This window comes from Oncorhynchus nerka, linkage group LG20 (assembly GCF_034236695.1).
Source record: "Oncorhynchus nerka isolate Pitt River linkage group LG20, Oner_Uvic_2.0, whole genome shotgun sequence".
Classification (NCBI taxonomy): Eukaryota; Metazoa; Chordata; class Actinopteri; order Salmoniformes; family Salmonidae; genus Oncorhynchus; species Oncorhynchus nerka.
The window spans coordinates 25468308-25492809 of record NC_088415.1 but is presented as its reverse complement, the minus strand read 5'-3'; the positions used below and the strand labels follow the sequence as shown (position 1 = coordinate 25492809).

At 45.3% G+C, this 24502-nt stretch overlaps 1 protein-coding gene and 1 long non-coding RNA gene across 5 annotated transcripts in view; one reads left to right on the top strand and one right to left on the bottom strand.

Annotated features, from left to right (window-relative positions):
- LOC115102131 (nuclear receptor coactivator 3-like) overlaps positions 1 to 24502 on the bottom strand; it is a 122081-nt gene that overhangs the window by 21529 nt on the left and 76050 nt on the right. For all 4 annotated transcript variants that reach the window (XM_065005333.1, XM_029621737.2, XM_029621738.2 and 1 more), the window contains 2 exons: positions 7832 to 7939; positions 6761 to 6921 (listed from right to left, as the gene is read on the bottom strand). In XM_065005333.1, the coding sequence (XP_064861405.1) occupies positions 6761 to 6921; positions 7832 to 7920 (250 nt within the window). In that variant the 5' untranslated portion in view covers positions 7921 to 7939. The remainder of the gene's footprint in view (positions 1 to 6760; positions 6922 to 7831; positions 7940 to 24502) is intronic.
- Positions 8513 to 13168, top strand: LOC115102132 (uncharacterized). The gene is made up of 3 exons (XR_003859410.2): positions 8513 to 9277; positions 12524 to 12718; positions 12918 to 13168. It is a non-coding gene; the product is annotated as an uncharacterized LOC115102132 (long non-coding RNA).

Genomic DNA, 24502 nt, shown 5'->3' with positions numbered 1-24502 from the left:
CTTCCACCTCACAGAACTTGAGGTACGAACAAATTTCATGTTCCGGAGAAAGTATAAAAGATCGGTGAAGAATCCAGCTACGAACTGGTCCGTTTGTCACAACTTGGGAAGCTCATGGGAGACGGTGTGGCCACATTACCATAACGCTGTTTATATATGAGATATGAGTTTTACATCTAATTGTTGTATAAGATGAATGAGTGAGTATGATACTGTTTGTATGATTGTGTAATATGATTTGGACTGTTTAATGAAGAAAAATACAATTCCCTTTTGATTTGAACTAAATCAGAGGACTGCCCCTGAGCCCAGTTAGGGTCAGGCCTCCTGGGACAGCCCCTTTTCTGCCATTCCGAATAAAACCCAACTTTGAGAAATTATCAGCAGACCGAGCTTACCTCAATTACGAGATGGCTAAAGGTTGCAGACCATGTTTTTCTCCATTAGGAGGACAAGGGTTGTAAGACTATTGCTGAATCTTTTAACCATACCACGTGGTTAAACTCTTAGACTATCGATACCGACAGAATAAGAACAAGTCTTTGATATTAATTACTAGTCTGCAGCTAGGAATTCGGTATCATTGTCCACGAAGAACGACAACCGCCGAAACAACCGTTCTATAATGAATGTCACTCTGAACAATCCCCTCTAACCACAACCGAGAGAGAGAGGGAGAGAGACGGACAATTCTACAAAATAATTTTCACCAGCGATCAAGACGACATACTGAGCGTAAATATATATATTGATTGCAATTGTTACCGAATGAGTGAGCATTCATGTGCAAAGGATTAGCATTTCAATTGTTATAATTATCACTCTGTAGTGACTTCTTAGTCGACCCCCACTTCCCCTTTTGTCTAACAAGCCGCCATGCCGGTTTAGCCCACTAGGGCACATTCCCCTATCATTTCATGTAACCACATTTACCTTGTTTGTTTATGCATTTCTGTGAATTACTTAGTTAGTAATAAATAAATGATTTAAGACAATTAATTGATGTATGGATGGCTCATAGTGAAGACTGGGTTCGTGCAGATAACCAATAATTTACGACATTAGGAATGAGACTAACGTGAGGTAAAGTAAATCATTAATTAATTCGAAGACTAATTGATCAGATAAAATATCTGAAAAGTTATTTTAGGAAATGATAACTTTGTAATCTGAATATTTTTCCTTGGTGCCCCGACTTCCTAGTTAATTAGTTACGTGATTAATCAGTTGATCGCGTAATAACTAATTACAGAGAATTTTTGATAAAAACTATCAGTCTTCAGTTAATGACAGTAAAGACACGACAGTGGTCTGCTTGAAACATGTTGGTATCACAGACTCAAGACAGGAAGCGGTTGAAAATGTCAGTAAAGACAATTGCCAGTTGGTCAGCGCATGCTCGGAGTACACATCCTGGTAATCCGTCTGGCCCTGCGGCCTTGTGAATGTTGACCTGTTTAAAGGTCTTACTCACATCGGCTGCGGAGAGCGTGATCACACAGTTGTCCGGAACAGCTGATGGTCTCATGCATGTTTCAGTGCTACTTGCCTCGAAGCGAGCATAGAAGTTATTTAGCTTGTCTGGTAGGCTTGTGTCACTGGGCAGCTCTCGGCTGTGCTTCCCTTTGTAGTCTGTAATAGTTTGCAAGCACTGCCACATCCGACGAGCATCGGAGCCGGTGTAGTACGATTAGATCTTAGTCCTGTATTGACGCTTTGCCTGTTTGATGGTTCGTTGTAGGGCATGCAGGATTTATTATAAGCTTCCGGGTTAGAGTCCCACTCCTTGAAAGCGGCAGCTCTACACTTTAACTCGAATGTGCGAATGTTGGCTTGGCTTCTGGTTGGGGTATGTACGTACAGTCACTGTGGGGATGACGTCCTCGATGCACTTATTGATAAAGCCAGTGACTGATGTGTTGTACTCCTCAATGCCAACGGAAGAATCCCGGAACATATTCCAGTCTGTGCTTCCAAAACAGTCCTGTAGTTTAGCATCTGCTTCATCTGACCACTTTTTATAGACAGAGTCACTGGTGCTTTCTGCTTTAATTTTTGCTTGTAAGCAGGAATCAGGAGGATAGAGTTATGGTCAGATTTGCCAAATGGAGGGCGAGGGAGAGCTTTGAACACCTGCTTTCAGTTCGTCCCATTTATTTTCCAGCGATTGAACGTTAGCTAGCAGAACGGAAGGCAAGGGCAGATTAGCCACTCGTCGCCTGATCCTCACAAGGCATCCTGATCTCTTTCCCGCGGAACCTACGTTTCCCTTTCCAGCAAATCACGGGGATCTGGGCCTGATCGGGTGTCTGTAGTATATCCCTCGCATCCGACTCATTGATGAAGAACTCCTCGTCCAATTTGAGGTGAGTAATCTCAGTTTTGATGTCCAGAAGCTCTTTTCGGGTCATAAGAGACGGTAGCAGCAACATTATGTACAAAACAAATTACGAACAACGTGAAAAAACAAACAAAATAGCATGGTTGGTTAAGAGCCGATAAGATGGCAGCCCTCCCCTTCGGCGCCATCTTAAATTCCTAACACACCTTGAATTCCTAACACACATCTCCTGTACAATCTCCTGTGCAAGTGTGTGTGCAAATAAGAAAACATTAAAAGTATGAAGAGATTAGCTGTGAAAGGTGTAAAGTAAACTCTTTAGACACAGATCTGTGTAACTACATCACAATCCACTTATTAAAGCTCCAACAACCACCAGGGGTCAGCGTTTCCCAACCTTCCCTCCACACAAAGCACCAGGTAAGGGGAGCAACATCCATATGCAGCCTTCTCTGTCTGAGGAGCGAAGGGGCTGAGACCAGACCAGGGCTGGACGTAGACCAGAGCAGTATAGTGTATGGTTTGGACTAGGTAGCAACTTGCCTTGCTGCCTTCATACTTTATATTTAGTGTGAGATTTAAGAGGGACTGGCTGGCTGGCAGAGATCCAGGCAGGCACCAGGCAGGCACTAGGCAACAGCAGTATTAATCTGGAGCTGGGCTATAGGAATCCTTCTATCTGATTAGATCTCAGAGGGGACAGATACAGCAAACAGGAAGAAAAACAGCCAGCCCTGCTCTGAAGGTAGAGATCCTAGAGGGGGAAATCAATAATTTCCAGGCCCAGGGACATGTACTAGTCTGTGGCGGCCTAAATGTCAGAACTGGACAAGAACCTGACACCCTCAGCACACAGGGGGACTAACACCTACCTGGAGGTGACAGCAATCCCTGCCCCATATGCCTCCCAAGGCACAACATGACAAAAAAAACGGGTCACAACTCCTGCAGCTCTGTCGTACGCTGGTATGTACAAAGTCAAAGATAGGCTTCGAGGGGTAGGTACATCTATAGCTCATCTCTTGGCAGTAGTACTGTAGACTACTTTATCACTGACTTCAACCCAGAGTCTCTCAGAGCATTCAGTCAGCCCACTGACACCCTTATCAGGTCACAGCAAAATCACAGTCTCCTTGAACAGAGTAATACTCAATCATGAGGCATCAAAGCCAAAGGAACTGAATAATATTAAGAAATACTTTAGATGAAAGGAAAGTAGTGTGGAAACCTACCAAAAACATTCAGGCAACAACAAATTCAATCCCTTTTAGACAACTTCCTGGACAAAACATTTCATTGTAATAGTGAAAATGTAAACTTGGCAGTAGAAAACCTAAATAGTATATTTGACCTCTCAGCTTCCCAATCAAATCTAAAAACGTCAAATAGAAAACTGAAGAAAATTAATAACAATGACAAGTGGTTTTACGAAGAATGCAAAAACCAAAGAAAGAAATCTAGAAACCTATCCAAACAAAAACATAGAGACCCAGAAAACCTGAGCCTTTACTATGGTGAATCACTAAAACAATACAGAAATACACTACAGAAAAAGAAGGAACAGTACGTCAGAAATCAGCTCAACGTAATTGAAGAATTCATAGACTCAAACCACTTCTGGGAAAATTGGAAAACACTAAACAAACAACAACACGAAGAGTTATCTATCCAAAACAGAGATGTATGGGTAAACATATACATGGTCAAATACAAATCTTAGGATACCTGACCACTGTGACTGACCCAAACTTAAGGAAAGCTTTGACTATCTACAGACTCAGTGAGCATAGCCTTGCTATTGAGAAAGGCCACCGTAGGCAGACCTGGCTCTCAAGAGAAGACAGGCTATATGCACGCTGCCACAAAATGAAGTGGAAACTGAGCTGCACTTCCTATCCTCATGCCAAATGTATGATCATATTAGAGACACTAATTTCCCACAGACTACACAGACCACAAAGAATTTGAAAACAAACCCAATTTTGATAAACTCCCATATTTATTGTGTGAAATACCACAGTGTGCAATCACAGCAGCAATATTTGTGACCTGTTGCCACAAGAAAAGGGCAACCAGTGAAGAACAAACACCATTGTAAATTACAACCCATATTTAAGTTTATTTATTTTTTCTTTTGTACTTTAACTATTTGCACATTTATTCTTAATGTTTACTGTTCATTTTTATTGTTCATTTCACTTTTGTTTATTATCTACTTCACTTGCTTTGTCAATGCTATCATATGTTTCCCATGCCAATAAAGCCCCTTAAATTGACATTTAATTGAGAGAGAGGGGATAGAGAAAATGGGAAGAGGGGTGCAGAAGGAGAGGGAGGTGGTGGAGAGGTAGAAGGAAAGGTAGAGAGACAGAGGGAGAGAGAAGGGGTAGACAGAGGGAGAGCGAAAGAGAGAGAAATAAAGAAAGAGAAAGGTTGAGAACAAATTTGTAGAAAGAAAGAAAGAAAGAGAGAACCAGACAGAGTTGTAAAGAGTGAAATCCAATGGCACTTTATTATTCACTTCCGGTAACTATGGCAACCTGTCTCCGGAGAGTCAGTGCCAGCTGTACTTCCCCTTCCTGTCGAGGTGGCAGAGACTAACTGTCACCTCCCCCTGCCTCAGTCTCGGTCTCTGTTCAGACTGACTGTCACCACCCCTTGCCTCAGTTTCGGTCTCTATTCAGACTGACTATCACCTCCCCCTGCCTCAGTTTTGGTCTCTGTTCAGACTGACTGTCACTTCCCCCTGCCTCAGTCTCTGTTCAGACTATAATCCTCCCACTCAATTAGGCTCAGCTAGATCTAGGACACTAAACTGATCTTAAATCAGTGTCTAGGGCCAACTTAAGCCTACTACTCCCTGTGGTTCCCCTACCAATGCCCATCACAGAAGGCTGCTGAGGGGAGGACGGCTCATAATAATGACTGGAATGGAGTAAATGGAATGGTATCAAACACATGGAAACCATGAGTTTTATGTGTTCGATTCCATTTCATTTACTCCGTCCCAGCCGCTACTATGAGCCTGTCCTCCCTAATTAAGATACCACCAACCTCCTGTGCCTCCAAGCCATTGTGAACACCTGTGGTGCCTATCCAAAGGGGGAATGAAACATGCATCAAAAGTCATGTAAAAGTACTGTAAAAGTCTGCAAATGATTCACTATCTACAACAACTTCAACAAGATTGTACCAGACAATAACGGAGGCAAAGCAGTCCACTTTGATTACCTGTAACGGCAGTTATACAATCATAGTTGCTCTCGCACGCACACACACACACACACACACACGCACGCACGCACGCACAAATGCACACACACACACAGACACACACAGACACACACAGACACACACAGAAGAAGTGACATGCACACAAAGCCCTGCCAAAGTTCCCCCCAAACAATCCCCAACAGCCCAGGCTGTGAAATGGTGTGGAGATGAATGAGTGATGGATGAGTCTGTGGCTCTGTGCACCTGGGCCCACAGTTCTCCCTCTCCTCCATCCCTCCCCTCCCCCCTCCTCTCCCTGGCCCAGCTGCTCTGGGGGAAAGACACACAGCCAGGGCTCCAGCCCTCTCACAGACCTGCTCCATACTATCAGCTCTAATTGCCTCCCTCTTAGCCCATCTGGCTTTCCAGTGCCACTCCAGTGCCACTCCAGTGCTAAACCAGTGCTAATCCAATGCCACTCCAGTGCTAAACCAGTGCCACTCCAGTGCTGATCCAGTGCCACTCCAGTGCTAAACCTGTGCCACTCCAGTGCTAATCCAGTGCCACTCCAGTGCTAAACCAGTGCTACTCCAGTGCTAATCCAGTGCCACTCCAGTGCTAAACCAGTGCTAATCCAGTGCCACACCACTGCCACTCCAGTGCTAATCCTGTGCCACTCCAGTGCCACTCCAGTGCTAATCCAGTGCCACTCCAGTGCTAAACCAGTGCCACTCCAGTGCTAATCCAGTGCCACTCCAGTGCCACTCCAGTGCTAAACCAGTGCCACTCCAGTGCTAAACCAGTGCCACTCCAGTGCTAAAACAGTGCCACTCCAGTGCTAAACCAGTGCCACTCCAGTGCTACTCCAGCGCCACTCCAGCGCCACTCCAGTGCTAAGTTCATATCTGCTAGACTATGATCAAGGCCAATAACACTCCACATGTTTTAGGTGCACTAACAACATTGGGAGCCTCAGATTTAAGGGATGATATGATGAAAGTAATGGTGATGGGTTTACTATTAGTCTTTCCAAAGGCTGAAAAAAAGTAGTGTCCAAAATAGGGAATAGGGTGCCATTTCTGTCATTGCCACAGTACTGGTTCTGAGACAGCCATGTCTAGCAGTGGTACTGTGTAGTCAGTGATAAAATTGCAGATATTACTAATGGGTTACCCATGGCTACAATGGGTGTCTGTCTCTACTCACCCTGCTCTTTTATCTGTCTGATCTGGCGCACTGTCTCCTTGAGGATGGCACACTTGTCTGGCTTGACGTTGAAGCTGTCGATGTCACCGAGGTTGGCAGAGATCAATTCGGCCAGCTCCTCGATGTATTTAGTCTCCTGCTCCCGCCGTCTCCGCTCACACCTACAGGGTGTACCACTATGTGTTATTACCGGTATTCACCATTATTATTTACACTTGTTTTACCAGGGTTCTATTCATTGGGCACCAAATGGAAGAAAATGGACTGAAACAGGGAGGGACTACCTGAAATTGTACAATAAGAAATGCTTGTATTTGTTATCCATTTCAAAACACTTCAAAAAAAGTTTTTTTAATCATGCCCGACTGAATATGACGCTGGTAGTTTGACTACGAAAACGGCCTATTTCCATGTTTAAGGTTACCGAACATGCCCAGAGTCTTTAATGTGCCGAATGTCAAGTACAGTATAGCATTCTGGGGATGTGGTTCGATCACTACAATAACAATCTTTCATTCTCTGAGCATTGACTCATCCATGCTTGGACATACACATTCAACCTTCCATGACTTTGAGAATGGATTTTCAGACTATTCAAACAGAAACTGGTTTCCAACAGGTCAATGTTGAGCTTAACCCAATATCCCACCAAAATAATCTAATGGTCAAATATTGTGTAACCGGTTTCAAACTGGTACAAATTGGCTATGTTTACACAGGCAGCCCAATTCTGATCTTTTATTTTACTAATTGGCATTTTGACCAATCAGATCAGCTCTGAAACAGATCTGATGTGAAAAGATCTGATTTGAATGGTCAAAAGACCAATTAGGGGTGAAAAAAATCTGAATTGGGCTGCCTGTGTAGACTTGAGTGTAGACTAGATACTCTTAAGGTGAATGACTACAGCTACTAGTGATCTCCAGAGTCAGTAGCCAGGGTTGACCTAAAGTAGAATACAGTAAAAAGGATACATACACCCTGGTGTAATTCCAAATGTATGAATAAAAATGTGTATTATCGGACTTGGCAAATATATATTTGTATGTTTTGTCACCAGCCCCTACTCACCCCAGACCGGGCGTGTCGCAGATGGAGAGCTTGCGTTTTCGGTTTTCCGAGCTCAGAGGCTCCATGGAGTTGTCCCCCAGTCCGCTCATCGTGTACACATATCAGCACCTGACAGGGACAGGAAACACAAACCCTTAGACAACAGGTGAGATGATTTGAGGGATGGCCAATAATATGTTAATGTGGCCGTTAGGGAAAAAGACAAACAGGTGTAGGAAACCTCCATATATAAACACATCTAACCTTATGGCTATTGTTCAAACCCAAAGACAGACACCCACACCGACATGAAGGAGAAGCTTTATGTTAAATATACATATACAGCCAGGGTACTCTTAAGCTTATATTATACAAATAAGACACTCTTGGCACAATATGAAAAATCGATATTGCATTTAGCAACGTCTGCTTCCTTCACTTTCAGGGTAGAGTGTGTGTAGGACCGGCACAGACAGACACAAACAGACACACAGATACACACACACACACACACACACACATGTAGCAGGATTAGCAGCGTCTCTGACAGTAAGCCAGGCTGCACGACTAACCCGGTTAAGACAGACGTCTGTCTCCCACAATGCATCACACTCGGTATACAGGAAGTGGGCTGGCAAAGGAGGGGGGAGAGGAGAGCGAGAAGTCGGCAGCAGGAAGTCTATGCTGATTAGTCCATTTCTTTACCAGTGACGCTGGGGAAAAGTGAGAGGGGGCAGGGGGAGAGGGAGTGAATGCAAAAGGAGGGAGAGTGAATGAGGTAGGAGACAGAAAGGGAGAGGACATAGAGGGGGGAGATTCAGGAAGAGAGCAGGAGGATAAGAGAGTGGTGGGAGACAGAGAGAGGGAGAAGAGAGGGAGAGGGAAAAGCGAGGTGAAGGGGAGGTAGCAAAAGGGAGAGCGGGAAGAGAGTGAGAGAAGGAGTGGAAGAGAGAGGGAGGAGAGAGAAAGAAGAAAAGGACGCATGTAGACAGGCCCATGAGCTTTGAGTCTCTGTGGTGTACGATCGGGAGGAGAACCACACTCCAGTGCCTTTCTTAACCTTCACAGCAAGTGCATCATTTTTATTCCATTGATTACATGGTTACCCTCTGACTGACATGCATGAAGCCTCTAATGAATAGAAAATAAATCCACCACAGGGAAAGGAAGCAGTGTCGCCATTCTCTCATTCTATCCATTTATTTTACAGATAGTTTATGTTATAATTATTAGTGGTAGCCTAATGTTTATCCATCACTGTGATACATATTTTAATTTCAATCATTGCAAGGACATACAATCGGCTTCACAGAAAGACTAAGTTTGTTGCTACATTATCCCAGCGGTTGACTCAACAACAGATGTTCTACCCAGCCTATGCATTCGATCAAGCCTGCTGGTCCGGCAACATTTGTCACACCCTGATCTGTTTCACCTGTCTTTGTGATGGTCTTCACTCCTCTCCAGGTGTCACCTATCTTTCCCATTATCCCCTTTGTATTTATACCTGTGTTCTTTGATTGTCTGTTGCCAGTTCGGCTTGTTTGTCAAGTCAACCAGCGTTTTTGTGTCTCAGCGCCTGCTTTTCCCCAGTCTCTATTTTTCTCACCCCCCTGGTTTTGACCCTTGCCTGTCCTGAATCTGAGCCCGCCTGCCTGCCCGTGACCCTGCCTGCCATCCTGTACCTTTGCCCGACCTCTGGTTTACTGATCCCTGCCTGCCTTGACCTGTCTATTGCCTGCCCCTGTTGGATTATTAAACCATTGATAATTTGACGCTGTCTGCATCTGGGTCTTACCTTCCTACCTGACCGTACGAACAGACCCGGGCCAGCTGCGCAACGCCATCTTCTCCCAAGGAGCCTCCATTGGTAGGCACAAGGAATTGCTTCGTGGTCTTATGGAGGGGGTCCAAACATTGGCTGAGTGCCATGACCGGGCGTTGGATATGCTGCTGGAGCAATCCCGCAGGTTGGCTGGGGGGCAGCCTGCCCTCAGTAACTCGGCAGTTAGCAGCGCCGCCCCACCGGCCACTCCACCTTCCCGGGAGCCCCGTTTACCTCCCCTGGAATGCTTTAATGAGGAACCAAGCACCCGACAGGCGTTTTTAGCTGTGTGCCCTCAATTTTGAGCTTCAGTCCTCCTTCCCCTCAGATCGCTCCAAGACAGCCTACCTCATCATGCTGATGTCTGGGAGGCCTCTTACCTGGGCTACCGCCGTATGGGAACAACATCCGGCCATGTGCGTGAGTCTGGAGCGGTTCATGGGAGAGGTGAGGAAGGTTTTTGATGCCCAGTTCTCCGGGAGAGAAGCTGCCCGGAAGCCTATGCAACTAGGCAGAGCTGGGCTGTTGCCAGCGAACCGGCAACACAGGATCAACACAAGGTGCTGTCTGTATTGCTGGACTTTTGGTCATTTTGTGTCCTCTTGCACGGTAAAAGACCAGGCTCACCGGTAGCTCACCGGTAGTGACTACTCTGGTGGGCCACATTGAGAACTTTTCTGCTTCCCTTACTCGCACCCCTTTTTTATGTCATTCTGTTGTGGGGAAACCAGTCCAAATCTCTCCGGGTAATCATTGACTCTGGGGCCGACGAGAGCTTTTTGGACGCCACACTGGCTTCCGAGCTGAACATCTCCACTCATCCCCTCTCCATTCCCATGGATGTTAGAGAGCTGGATGGATGCTCTATAGATCGGGTCACCCATAACACCACTCCTATTAACCTAGATGTGTCAGGGAATCACAGAGAGACGATTCAATTCCTGCTCATCAAGTTCCCCCAGATTCCCGTGGTTTTGGGATTCTCCTGGCTCCACGACACAATCACCTCAGCCTATGCTATCATGGGCTGAAGTCCGCCACGCCTATTGTCTGAAGTCGGCGCAACCTACCCTGGGACGTCTTCCTGGGGGCTCAGAAGTTGCTCCGGACCTCTCTGTCATTCCCGCGGAGTACCAGGACCTCCTGGAGGTGATCAGCAAGTCCCAGGCCACTTCCCTTCCGCCGCACCGCCCCTATGACTGCGGGATTGACCTTCTCCCTAGCACCACACCGCCCCGGGGACGTCTGTACTCTGTCGGGACCAGAGACCAAGGCTATGGAGACCTACATTGGGGACTCCCTAGTTACAAGATGTATCCGTCTCTCTTCCTCTCCCGCTGGTACAGGTTTCTTCGCGAAGAAAAGGACAAGACACTGCGCCTGTGCATTGACTACCGAGGACTCAATGACATTACGGGAGGGGGACGAGTGGAAGACCGCCTTTAACACGACCAGCGGCCACTACGAATATCTGGTCTTGCCCTTTGGCCTCACCAACGTCCCTGCCGATCTTCTCACAGCTAGAACGGGCGGAACATCCATTCATTGTGTGGACCGACCACACAAACCTAGAGTATCTCTGCACCGCCAAGCGCCTCAACTCCAGGCACACGGGATGGGCTCTGCTGTTTATCTGGTTCAAATTTTCCCTCTCCTACTGGCCGGGGTCCAAGAACGTAAAGCCGGATGCCCTGTCTTGCCGCTATAACCCCACGGTTACAACCCCAGAGCCCGAGACCATCCTTCCCACCTCATGCCTGTTGACGGCACTCAGCTGGGGTATAGGGAAACAGGTCTGGGAGGCACAGCAGTCCCAGCCAAACACGGGGGGGGCAGATAACCGGATGTTTGTGCCTGACACTGTTCCTCCGCGGCTAATCCAGGCTTGCCTGTCACCTGGGTTCTCGTCGGACCCTGGCCTTCGTGCAACGACGCATTTGGTGGCCTACTATGGTTCTGGATGTTGCCGCGTTTATCGCCACCTGCACGGCCTGCACACAGAACAAGACTCTTCGGCAAGCTCCGGCTGATCTTCTCAACTCACTGCCTGTTCCTCACCGTCCCTGGTCCCATATATCCCTGGACTTCGTCACGGGTCTGCCCCCGTCTGAGGGCAACACTGCCATCCTGACTGTGGCCGACCGGTCTTCCATAGCTGCCCACTTCATTCCTCTCCCCAAACTACCCTCGGCCAAGGAGAGGGCCCACCTTATGGTGCAGCACATCTTCTGGATCCACGGACTCCCGTTGGACATGGTCTCCGACCGGGGTCCTCAGTTCTTGTCCCGGTTCTGGAAGTCATTCCGCACGCTCATTGGGTCGTCGGCCAGCCTGTCCTCCAGAATCCACCCTCAGTCCAACGGCCAGACGGAGCGGGCCAACCAGGACGTAGAGACAACTCTTTGCTGCCTAGTCTCCGCCAACCCTGCCACCGGGAATCAGCAACTGGTATGGGTTGAGTACGCTCGCATCCACCTTCCTTGCTCTTCCACGGGTCTCTCGCCCTTAGAGTGTTCCTTGGAATATCAGCCTCCGCTCTTCCCCTAACAAAAGAGGAGGAGTCAGCAATCCCTCTGCCCAGATGTTCATCCGCCGCTGTCGCCGTACCTGGAAGAGAGCCCGGGCCCCTCTGTTGAAGACCACTTCTAGGTATAGGCGACAAGCGGATCGCCACAGGACACCTGCTCCACGCTATCGGCTTGGGCTGAGGGTATAGCTCTCCAGGTGGAGTCAAGTAAACCCCCCGTTTCATTGGACGTTCGCTATCTCTAGAATAAGCCCCACTACTGTTTGTCTTTTGTTACCCCAGTACCCTCTGTATTCACCGTACTTTCCATGTGTCTAGGATTAAGAATGTGTCTCACAGCCCTTTTGTCTTATGTTTCCAGGCCCACCACATCTCCCTGTGTCATCGATGGCCTACACAGTGAGACGCCTCCTAAGTGTTCGACCACAGGGCAGGGGTTTCCAGTACCTGGTTGACTAGGAGGGTTATGGCCCGGACGAGAAGTGCTGGGTATACACTAGAAACATCCTGGACCCAGCCCTCATCGCCGACTTCCACCGCCAGCACCGTCGAACACGTATGTGCCCAGGTAGGGCCCCTGGGGGGGGGGTTACTGTCACACCCTGATTGTTTCACCGGTCTTGTGATTGTTACCACCCCCTTCCAGGTGTCACCCATCTTCCCCATTATCCCCTGTGTATTTATACCTTTGTTCTCTGTTTGTCTGTTGCCAGTTCAGCTTGTTTGTCAAGTCAACCAGCATTTTTGTGTTTCAGCTCCTGCTTTTCCCAGCCTCTCTTTTTTCTCCCCCTCCTGGTTCTGAGCCCGCCTGCCTGACCACTCTACCTGTCCCTGACCCTGCCTGCCGTCCTGTACCTTTGCCCAACCTCTGGATTATTGACCTCTGCTTACCCTGAGCCTACCTGCCGTCGGGTATGGTTGGCCCACCTCTGGTTTACTGACCCGAGCCTGCCTTGACCTGTCTATTGCCTGCCCCTGTTGGATTATTAAACCATTGTTAATTTGACGTTGTTTGCATCTGGGTCTTACCTTCTTACCTGATAAAGTCACCTAAATGAATGCTTGACAATGTTGGACAGTGGTGTGATGCTCTGCCTCCCTTAGTGTGGACCAGGGTTTCCGTTAGCCGGTCATTATTATATATATATATTTAAAAGACGATAAAAATCAGTGCTGGCCAATTGTCAGAGAAGAGAAAATCCCACTGCGAAATGCTTTTTAGACTATTCATTGAAATAAGAATTGATGGAAATACATTTGACTGATCATGCTTATCGGTCTATAGGTTCATTTGCATAATTGAGTACTTACTTACTGATTTTATTGTTCCCATGGGGAAATTTTGTTGCAGGGTGATGTACACATTTAAAGTGACGTTTAAATACAAAACAAAATTGACAATACAACTTCCATAACAGTTACATACCAATAAATAAATAAAAAATATATATATAATAAAGAAAAATAAAACATAAAAAATAAAAAAAGACTAGCCTGCTGCTGGCCTCACGGAGTCGATAGGAACATTAGCCCGAGCTATTTAGGAGGGATATCACACCTGGCACAAATGATTGTCTAGTTCTGTTTTTCCTGCTGAGGGTTGCCCTATACCTGTGCCCAGAGGGGAGTAGTTCAAAGTCCAGGTACAGGGGGTGGAATTGAATTGGCGCGTGTATATAGTATATTCATTATGTATTTTATTTATCATACACGTACAGCATACAGAGCCTTTACGCAACTAATCTGTCAGACAGTGCGAGAGCTGCTACTACAGCAGCATCTCAAACAGCAAATGCATAGGTAATGGAAGGCAAGCTACATCAGCATCAGCACGTCACACACCACTTTGTAAAGAGCTGGAGGCAGTAAGAATAAACATATACTTAATTGTTTGAAAGTTGACCGTTTTATTATATATGAGGCTTGCTTGTGCGGTGCGATTTTGTCAATTGTTTTCCCACTAATTTCACTATGGACAGAACATGCACGCGTACTCTACTTCCTCCTACGCTTAAAAAAATAATAGTTTATCAACATTTTAAGATAAACGTTCACATCTGTTGCATCAGACTTATTGCTTTTTAACTTTTTTTAATGAAATACCCCAGGGATCTATCGTCCCACAACTGCCCCAGAGTCTCGAACAAGCTGATCTACGGAATATGTCAACTAATCTACTATAGGGGATAGTAGATTGACATAAGCCAGGGATTTTGCTGTTCGTTACATGTCTTGTTGGCTGAGGAAAAGTAAAAGTGGACCGTTATTCTAACATCTTCAAAGTGTGCATCAGAATTCGGTAAGAAAGACAGCACATCATTGCAATATTCGACTTGCATGTTCTGGTATTATGAAAAACCATTATCTAAATGTGATTTCTGTCATTCTAAGCACACTGGGTGAACGCCCTAATCAGGTTACGCACCCAATGCATATAGGTCCTGTACATTTCTCAAATGTCCGGTAAATTAAAATGCTGCAGATCAAATGTCCTTCGCCACATTTTCCTAACTGTTCATTAACACGGTACTTCATTTTGTTTATCTGTCGGCCCCAGACTCGAACTCCGGCCCTGTGTGTGGCTAACTGACCATCTCTGCCCATTCATCACCATTTACCCATTGTTGTCTTACCCGTTGTTGTCTTAGCTCTCCCAATCAGCACCTGTGAATGCTTACTGCCTCTCTCTAATGTCAATATGCCTTGTATGCTGTTGTTTAGGGTAGATCTCATTGTTTTATTTTACTGCAGAGCCCCTAGTTCCACTCAACATGCCTCAGATAGCTCCTTTGTCCCACTCCCCAAACTTGCGGAGACCGCACCTAGGTTAACTGGCGCCTCCAGAGATGCAACCTCTCTCATCGTCACTCAATGCCTAGGTTTAACTCCACTGTACTTGCACCATACCATACCCTTGTCTGTACATTATGCCCTGAATCAATCCTACCACGCCCAGAAATCTGCTCCTTTTATTTGTTTTATTTCACCTTTATTTAACCAGGTAGGCTAGTTGAGAACAAGTTCTCATTTGCAACTGCGACCTGGCCAAGATAAAGCAAAAGAAGTTCGAAACATACAACAGAATTACACATGGAATAAACAAACATACAGTCAATAATACGGTAGAAATAAATAAATAGGCCATTGTGGCGAAGTAATTACAATATACCAATTAAACACTGGAGTGATAGATGTGCAGAAGATGAATGTGGAAGTAGAGATACTGGGGTGCAAAGGAGCAAGATTAATAAAATAAATAACAGTATGGGGATAAGGTAGTTGGATGGGCTATTTACAGATGGGCTATGTACAGGTGCAGTGATCTGTGAGCTGCTCTGACAGCTGGTGCTTAAAGCTAGTCAGGGAGATATGAGTCTCCAGCCTCAGTGTTTTTTGCAGTTCGTTCCAGTCATTGGCGGCAGAGAACTGGAAAGAAAGGCGGGCAAAGGAAGAATTGGCTTTGGGGGTGACCAGTGAGATATACCTGTTGGAGCGCGTACGGGTGGGTGCTGCTATGGTGACCAGTGAGCTATGGCGGGGCTTTACCTAACAGAGACTTGTAGACGACCTGGAGCCAGTGGGTTTGGCAACGAGTATGAAACGAGGGCCAGCCAAGGAGAGCATACAGATCGCAGTGGTGGGTAGTATATGGGGCTTTGGTGACAAAACGGATGGCACTGTGATAGACTGCATCCAACTTGTAGAGTGGAGTGTTGGAGGCTAATTTTGCAAATGACATCGCCCGAAGTCGAGGATCGGTAGGATGGTCAGTTTTACGAGGGTATGTTTGGCATCATGAGTGAAGGATGCTTTGTTGCGAAATAGGAAGCCGGTTCTAGATTTAATTTTGGATTGGAGATGCTTAATATGAGTCTGGAAGGAGAGTTTACAGTCTAACCAGACACCTAGGTATTTGTAGTTATCCACATAGTCTAAGTCAGAACCGTCCAGAGTAGTGATGCTGGACAGGCGGAAAGGTGAGGGCAGCGATCAGTTGAAGAGCATGCATTTAGTTTTACTTGCATTTAAGAGCAGTTGGAGGCCACGGACGGAGAGTTGTATGACATTGAAGCTCGTCTGGAGGTTAGTTAACACAGTGTCCAAAGAAGGGCCAGAGGGATACAGAATGGTGTCACCTGCGTAGAGGTGGATCACCAGCAGCAAGAGCGACATCATTGATGTCACCCCAAGAATTGAACCCTGTGGCACGCCCATAGAGACTGCCAGAAGTCCGGACAACAGGCCCTCTGATTGACACACTGAACTCTATCAGAGAAGTAGTTGGTGAACCAGGCGAGGCAATCATTTGAGAAAGCAAGGCAAGGCAGTTGAGTCTGCTGATAAGAATACGGCTGCACAGTAATGTCTTTAATCGATGGCGGTTATGATATCGTTTAGGACCTTGAGCGTGGCTGAGGTGCACCCATGACCAGCTCTGAATCCAGATTGCATAGTGGAGAAGGTACGGTGGTATTCAAAATGGTCGGTAATATGTTTGTTCACTTGGCTTCCGAAGACTTTAGAAAGGCAGGGTAGGATAGATATAGATCTGTAGCAGTTTGGGTCTAGAGTGTCTCCCTCTTTGAAGAGGGGGATGACCGCAATACGAAAGAGAGGTTGAACAGGCTAGTAATAGGGGTTGCAACAATTACGGCAGATAATGTTAGAAAGAGAAGGTCCAGATTGTAGCGGTCCAGATTTTGCAGTTCTATCAGAACATCAGCTATCTGGATGTGGGTGAAGGAGAAATGGGGGAGGCTTGGACGAGTTGCTGGAGGGCTGTTGATTGGGTTAGGGGTAGCCAGGTGGAAAGCATGGCCAGCCGTAGAAAAATGCTTATTGAAATTCTCAATTATAGTGGATTTATGGGCAGTGACAGTGTTTCCTAGCCTCAGTGCAGTGGGCAGCTGGGAGGAGGATTTCTTATTCTCCATGGACTTTACAGTGTCCCAGAACTTTTTGAGTTTGTGCTACAGGATGCAAATTTCTGCTTGAAAAAGCTAGCCTTAGCTTTCCTAACTGCATGTGCATATTGGTTCCTAACTTCCCTGAAAAGTTGCATATCACGGGGGCTATTCGATGCTAATGCAGAACACCACATGATGTTTTTGTGCTGGTTAAGTGCAGTCAGGTCTGGAGAGAACCAATAGCTATATCAGTTCTACATTTCTTGAATGGGGCATGCTTAATTAAGATGGTGAGGAAGGCACTTTTAAAGAATAACCAGGCATCCTCTTCTGATGGGATGAGGTCAATATCCTTCCTATCCTTATTCTCTGTTCCCAACGCACTAGACGACCAGTTCTTATAGCCTTTAGCCGTACCCTCATCCTACTCCTCCTCTGTTCCTCTGGTGATGTAGAGGTTAACCCAGGCCCTGTGTGTCCCCAGGCGCTCTAATTTGTTGACTTCTATAACCGCAAAAGCCTTGGGTTCATGCATGTTAACATCAGAAGCCTCCTCCCTAAGTTCGCATTATTCACTGCTTTAGCACACTCTGCCAACCCTGATGTCCTAGCCGTGTCTGAATCCGGGCTTAGAAAGACCACCAAAAAATCTGAAATTTCCATCCCCAATTACAACATTTTCCATCAAGATAGAACTGCTAAAGCGGGCGGAGTTAGCCTGTAGATTTCCGTCATACTATCCAGGTCTATGCATAAATAGTTAGAGCTTCTACTTTTAAAAATCCATGTTTCCAGAAATATAAGTCCCTCACTGTTGCCGCTTGTTATAGACCCCCTCAGCTCCCAGCTGTGCCCTGGACACCATATGTGAATTGAATGCCCCCCCCCATCTCTCGTCAGAGTTCGTACTGTTAGGTGACATAAACCGGGATATGCTTAACACCCCTGCCGTCCTACAATCTAAGCTAGATGCCCTCAATCTCACACAAATGATCAAGGAACCTACCAGGTACAACCCTAAATCCGTAACCATGGGCACCCTCATAGATATCATCCTGACCAACTTGCCCTCTGCTGTTTTCAACCAGGATCTCAGAGATCACTGCCTCATTGCCTGCATTTGTTATGGGTCCGCGGTCAAACGACCACACCTCATCACTGTCAAACGCTCCCTAAAACACTTCTGCGAGCAGGCATTTCTAATCAACCTGGTGCGGGGTATCCTGGAAAGATATTGACTTCATCCCGTCAGTAGAGGATGACTGGTTGTTCTTTAAAAGTGCTTTCCTCACCTTCTTAAATAAGCATGCCCCTTTAAAAAATGTAGAAGTAAGAACAGATATAGCCCTTGGTTCACTCCAGACTTGACCAGTACATAAATATCCTATGGCATACTGCACTAGCATCGAATAGTCCCCGCGATATGCAACTTTTCAGGGAAGTCAGGAACTAATATACACAGTCAGTCAGGAAAGCAAAGGCTAGCTTTTTCAAACAGAAATTTGCATCCTGCAGCACTAATAATTACAAAAGGTTTTGGGACACTGTAAAGTCCATGGAGAATAAGAGCACCTCTTCTCAGCTGCCCACTGCACTGAGGCTAGGAAACACTGTCACCACGATAAATCCACAATAATTGAGAAAGCTGGCCATGTTTCCACCTGGCTACCCCAACCCCGGCCAACAGCTCTGCACCACCCCGCAGCAACTGGTCCAAGTCCCCCCCACGCTTCTCCTTCACCTAAATCCAGACAGCTGATGTTCTGATAGAGCTGCAAAATCTGGATCCCCTCAAATCAGCTAGGATAGACAATCTGGACCCTCTCTTCCTAAAATTATCCGCCGCAATTTTTGCAACCCCTATTACTAGTCTGTTCAACCTCTCTTTCGTATCGTCTAAGATTCCCAAAGATTGGAAAGCGGCGGCCGCCATCCCCCTCTTCAAAGGGGGAGACACTCTAGACCCAAACTGTTACAGACCTATATCCATCCTGCCCTGCCTTTCTAAAGTCTTCGAAATCCAAGTGAACAAACAGATCACCAACCATTTCGAATCCCACCGTACCTTCTCCGCTATGCAATCCGGTTTCCGGGCTGGTCACGGGTGCACCTCAGCCACGGTCAAGATCCTAAACGATATCATAACTGCCATCGATTAACTTCTTCGAGATAGGGGGCGCTCTTTTAATTTTTGGATAAAAAACATTCCCGTTTTAAACAAGATATTTTGTCACGAAAAGATGCTCGACTATGCATGTAATTGACAGCTTTGGAAAGAAAAAACTCTGACGTTTCCAAAACTGCAAAGATATTATCTGTGAGTACCCCAGAACTAATGCTACAGGCGAAACCAAGATGAAATTTCATACAGGAAATGGTCCAGATTTTGAATGCGCTGTGTTCCAATGTCTCCTTATATGGCTGTGACTGCGCCAGGAATGAGCCTGCACTTTCTGTCGTTTCCCCAAGGTGTCTGCAGCATTGTGACGTATTTGTAGGCATATCATTGGAAGATTGACCATAAGAGACTACATTTACCAGGTGTCCGCCCGGTGTCCTCCGTCGAAATTATTGCGTAATCTCCAGCTCCATGCGCGTTTCCATTTTCTTCAGAGGAGAAAGTCAACTGCCACGAATGATTTATCATCGATAGATATGTGAAAAACACATTGAGGATTGATTCTAAACAACGTTTGCCATATTTCTGTCGATATTATGGAGTTCATTTGGAAAAAAGTTCGCGTTGTAATGACATAATTTTAGTTTTTTTTTCTTACCCAAACGTGATGAACAAAACGGAGCGATTTGTCCTACACAAATAATCTTTTTGGAAAAACGGAAGTTCTTCAAAGGTAATTGATTTTATTTGAATGCTTTTCTTGTTTTTGTGAAAATGTTGCATGCTGAATTCTAGGCTTAATGCTATGCTAGCTATCAATACTCTTACACAAATGCTTGTTTAGCTATGGTTCAAAAGCATATTTTGAAAATCTGAGATGACAGTGTTGTTAAAACCTCTTAGCGCCACCCGACACGCTGGCGTCCCACCTAGCCAACAGGTAATGCAAATGCGCCACGCCAAATGCTAATAGCACTCGTTAAAATTCAAACTTTCATTAAAACACACATGCAAGGTACTCAATTAAAGCTACACTCGTTGTGAATCTAGCCAACAAGTCAGATTTTTAAAATGCTTTTCGGCGAAAGCATGAGAAGCTATTATCTGATAGCATGCAACACCCCGAAATACCTGAAGGGGACGTAAACAAAAGAATTAGCGTAGCTGGCGCTACACAAAACGCAGAAATAAAATATAAAACATTCATTACCTTTGACGAGCTTCTTTGTTGGCACTCCTATATGTCCCATAACATCACTATTGGGTCTTTTTTTCGATTAAATCGGTCCATATATACCCAAATTGTCCATTTATGAAGACTGTGTGATCCAGGAAAAAACATAGTTTCAAAACGCAACATCATTTTTTTAAATTAAAAAAGTTGCCTATAAACTTTGACAAAACACTTCAAACTACTTTTGTAATCCAACTTTAGGTATTAGTAAACGTTAATAATCTATCAAATTGATCACGGGGCGATGTGTATTCAATAGCTCCACGTCTTCAAATGATGGTCGAAAATCTCTCTTCCAAAACAATCCTGTCGTGTACCGGATGACATGGGGTGTCTCTTCTTCATTTGACCAAGGAACAACCTCAAGGCAATTGCCAAGACTGATGACATCGTGTGGAAGCTGTAGGACTTGTAAACTGGGAGCTATCTATTTTGCCTTGCCATAGACAATACAGGCAACTGGCGCATTTTTTTTTTTTTTTTTTTTTGTGATCAGTTTTCCTTGGGCTTTTTCACGAAACACACGTTCTGTTATAGTCACAGCCGTGATTTAACCAGTTTTAGAAACTTCAGAGTGTTTTCTATCCACACATACTAATCATATGCATATACTATATTCCTGGCATGAGTAGCAGGACGTTGAAATGTTGCGCAATTTTTAACAAAATGTTCGAAAAAGTAGGCCTAATGCTTAAGAGGTTTAAAAAAAAGGCTAAGCTTGAGAGCTAATATATTTATTTAATTTCATTTGCGATTTTCATGAATAGTTAACGTTGCGTTATGCTAATGAGCTTGCGGCTATAATTACACTCCTGGATACAGGTTTTTTTCGTAGCCAAACGTGATGAACAAAACGGAGCGATTTCTCCTACACAAATAATATTTTTGGAAAAACTGAACATTTGCTATCTAACAGAGTCTCCTCATTGAAAACATCTGAAGTTCTTCAAAGGTAAATTATTTTATTTGAATGCTTTTCTTGTTTTTGTGAAAATGTTGCATGCTGAATGCTAGGCTTAATGCTATGCTAGCTATCAATACTCTTACACAAATGCTTGTTTAGCTATGGTTCAAAAGCATATTTTGAAAATCTGAGATGACAGTGTTGTTAACAAAAGGCTAAGCTTGAGAGCAAATATATTTATTTTATTTAATTTGCGATTTTCATGAATAGTTAACGTTGCGTTATGGTAATGAGCTTGAGGCTATAAATAGGATCCCGGATACGGGATTGCTCGTCGCAACAGGTTAAAGACAGTACCGTACAGCCATCTTCATCGACCTGGCCAAGGCTTTCGACTCTGTCAATCACCACATTCTTATCGGCAGACTCAATAACCTTGGTTTCTCTAATGACTGCCTCACCTGGTTCACTAACTACTTCTTAGATAGAGTTCAGTGTGTCAAATCGGAGGGCCTGTTGCCCGGACCTCTGGCAGTCTCTATGGGGGTGCCACAGGGTTCAATTCTCGGGCCGACTCTTTTCTCTGTATATGTCAATGATGTCGCTCTTGCTGTGGGTGATTCTCTACGCAGACACTATTCGGTATACATCTGGCCCTTCTTTGGACAATCCAAACGAGCTTCAATACCATACAACACTCCTTCCGTGGCCTCCAACTGCTCTTAAATGCTAATAAAACTAAATGCATGCTCTTCAACTGATCGCTGCCCACACCCGCCCGCCGACTAGCATCCCTATTCTGGACGGTTCTGACTTAGAATATGTGGACAACTATAAATACCTAGGTGTCTGGCTAGACTTTAAACTCTCCTTCCAGACTCATACTAAGCATCTCCAATCCAAAATTAAATTTAGAAATCGGCTTCCTATTTCGCAACAAAGCCTCCTTCACTCATGCTGCCAACATACCCTCGTAAAACTGACTATCCTACCGATCCTTGACTTGGGCGATGTCATTTACAAATTAGCCTCCAACACCCTACTCAGCAAATTGGATGCAGTCTATCACAGTGCCATCCGTTTTGTCACCAAAGTCTCATATACTACCCACCACTGCGACATGTATGCTCTCATTGGCTGGTCCTCGCTACATATTCGTCGCCAAACCCACTGGCTCCAGGTCATCTATAAGTCTTTGCTAGGTAAAGCTCCGCCTTATCTCAGCTCACTGGTCACCATAGCAACACCCACCCGTAGCACGCGCTCCAGCAGGTATATTTCACTGGTCATCCCCAAAGTCAACACCTCCTTTGGCCGCCTTTCCTTCCAGTTCTCTGCTGCCAATGATTGGAACAAATTGCAAAAATCACTGAAGTTGGAGACTGATGTCTCCCTCACTAACTTTAAGCATCAGCTGTCAGAGCAGCTTACTGATCACTGAGCTGTACACAGCCCATCTGTAAATAGCCTATCCAACCAACTTACTACCTCGTCCCTTTTTTTTTTATCTGCTCTTTTGCACACCAGTATTTCTACCTGCACATCCTCATCTGCACATCTATCACTCCAGTGTAAATTGTTAAATTGTAATTACTTCGCCACTATGGCCTATTTATTGCCTTACCTCCTTACTTCATTTGCACACACTGCAAACAGATTTTTCTATTGTGTAATTGACTGTACGTTTGTTTATCCCATGTGTAACCCTGTGTTGTTTTTTGTTGCACTGCTTTGCTTTATCTAGGCCAGGTCGCAGTTGTAAATGAGAACTTGTTCTCAACTGGCCTACCTGGTTAAATAAAGGTGAAATAAAACAAATGAGAAGCATCAAACTGTAGCTCTGTATGTAGTGAAACATAAGTAGTGTTTTTCAAAGACGCTCCCTCACTCCCTCTCTTTCCCTTCCTCCCAAAAGTGTTTCTTTCAAATCTATCCATCTCTGTCAATCTTTCCTAAGAGTACAATCTCGTGACTGCTTGTCTGTCTGTACTGTAGCTCATCTTCGCATGAAACTACTAAACTACCCTTCCACTGTCTGACAGAGAGAGAGAAAGAGAGCGAAAGACAGAGAGAAAGAGAGAGAGATGGCTCAAGAGCTCTAATTGCAGAGTGAATGAGGTAGCCCCAGAGAAGGGCTGATTAGGAGGGCTACTGAATACCCCAGGGAAATGGGTCACCTCCAGTGTGGTGCGAGTTGCCTGCCCGCCCGCTTCTCCAGCACAGCGCAGGGTGAAAAGTAAATTACACGCCACAGGCAGTGGGGCCTGGTAGGACACTGGGAGGCAGGGGTGCTGTGGTGGGTACTGGGTACGGTACCAGAGGGGTAGAGGGTGGGACGGGGAGGGAGGGGAGGACGATGTCACGACTCCAGAGAGATCTACAATGAGTGTAAGTAAACGTTGATGGAGATGTGGTCCACCTCTTTCTCAATTAACATTCTGCCCACTTCCATTTGCCAAGAGTTGTGACCAATATTCCCTCTAATATTTTCTGGCACTGAGCAAATTTCAGGTCTGCTGAGCACAAACATGAACCTTGTGAAATTTGTGTGCAACTTCCGGCGCTCGTTTACTGTGAACACTGAGGCTGTACCCGCTATGATGTACTGTTTTGGTAGCCAAGTAGGCTACTGTGGCTATTTGATCATAATGTAAGCCTACCACAAAAAAACTATGGAGAAAATGCATTACATAACATATTAACATGTAAATAGCAGTTCTGCCATTCAGCCTACAGTAGCAGCCTCAATATGTGGTGTTCAATGTAGGCCTACATGCAGGGATGGACATTAATCTGTTTATCCACTTGTCCTTCAGACTGAACATTTTGTTGTGTTGTTTGATGCAAGAAACCATACCATTACCATTATTACCAAACCATACCATTATTACAGAGAATCAGACAAATTATGCTACCCTCGACCTATTGGTTACATAGCATATTCAAGCCTGTCTCAAAATACAACACTGTCCCTTTAAATCATAAAAAAAAGCTCTTTACCTGACTCGCTTTCAAAGATGGCTAGAAATGCTCTTGTAGGAAGCAATAACTCCCACATTGCTGACTACAAATCAGCTATAACTGGGCTAATAACTAACTAATTAGCAAAGAAAATGAACAAATGTGCACACATGGCTACATGCAGCTCTTGCTTTGATCTCAAAACAAGCACATAA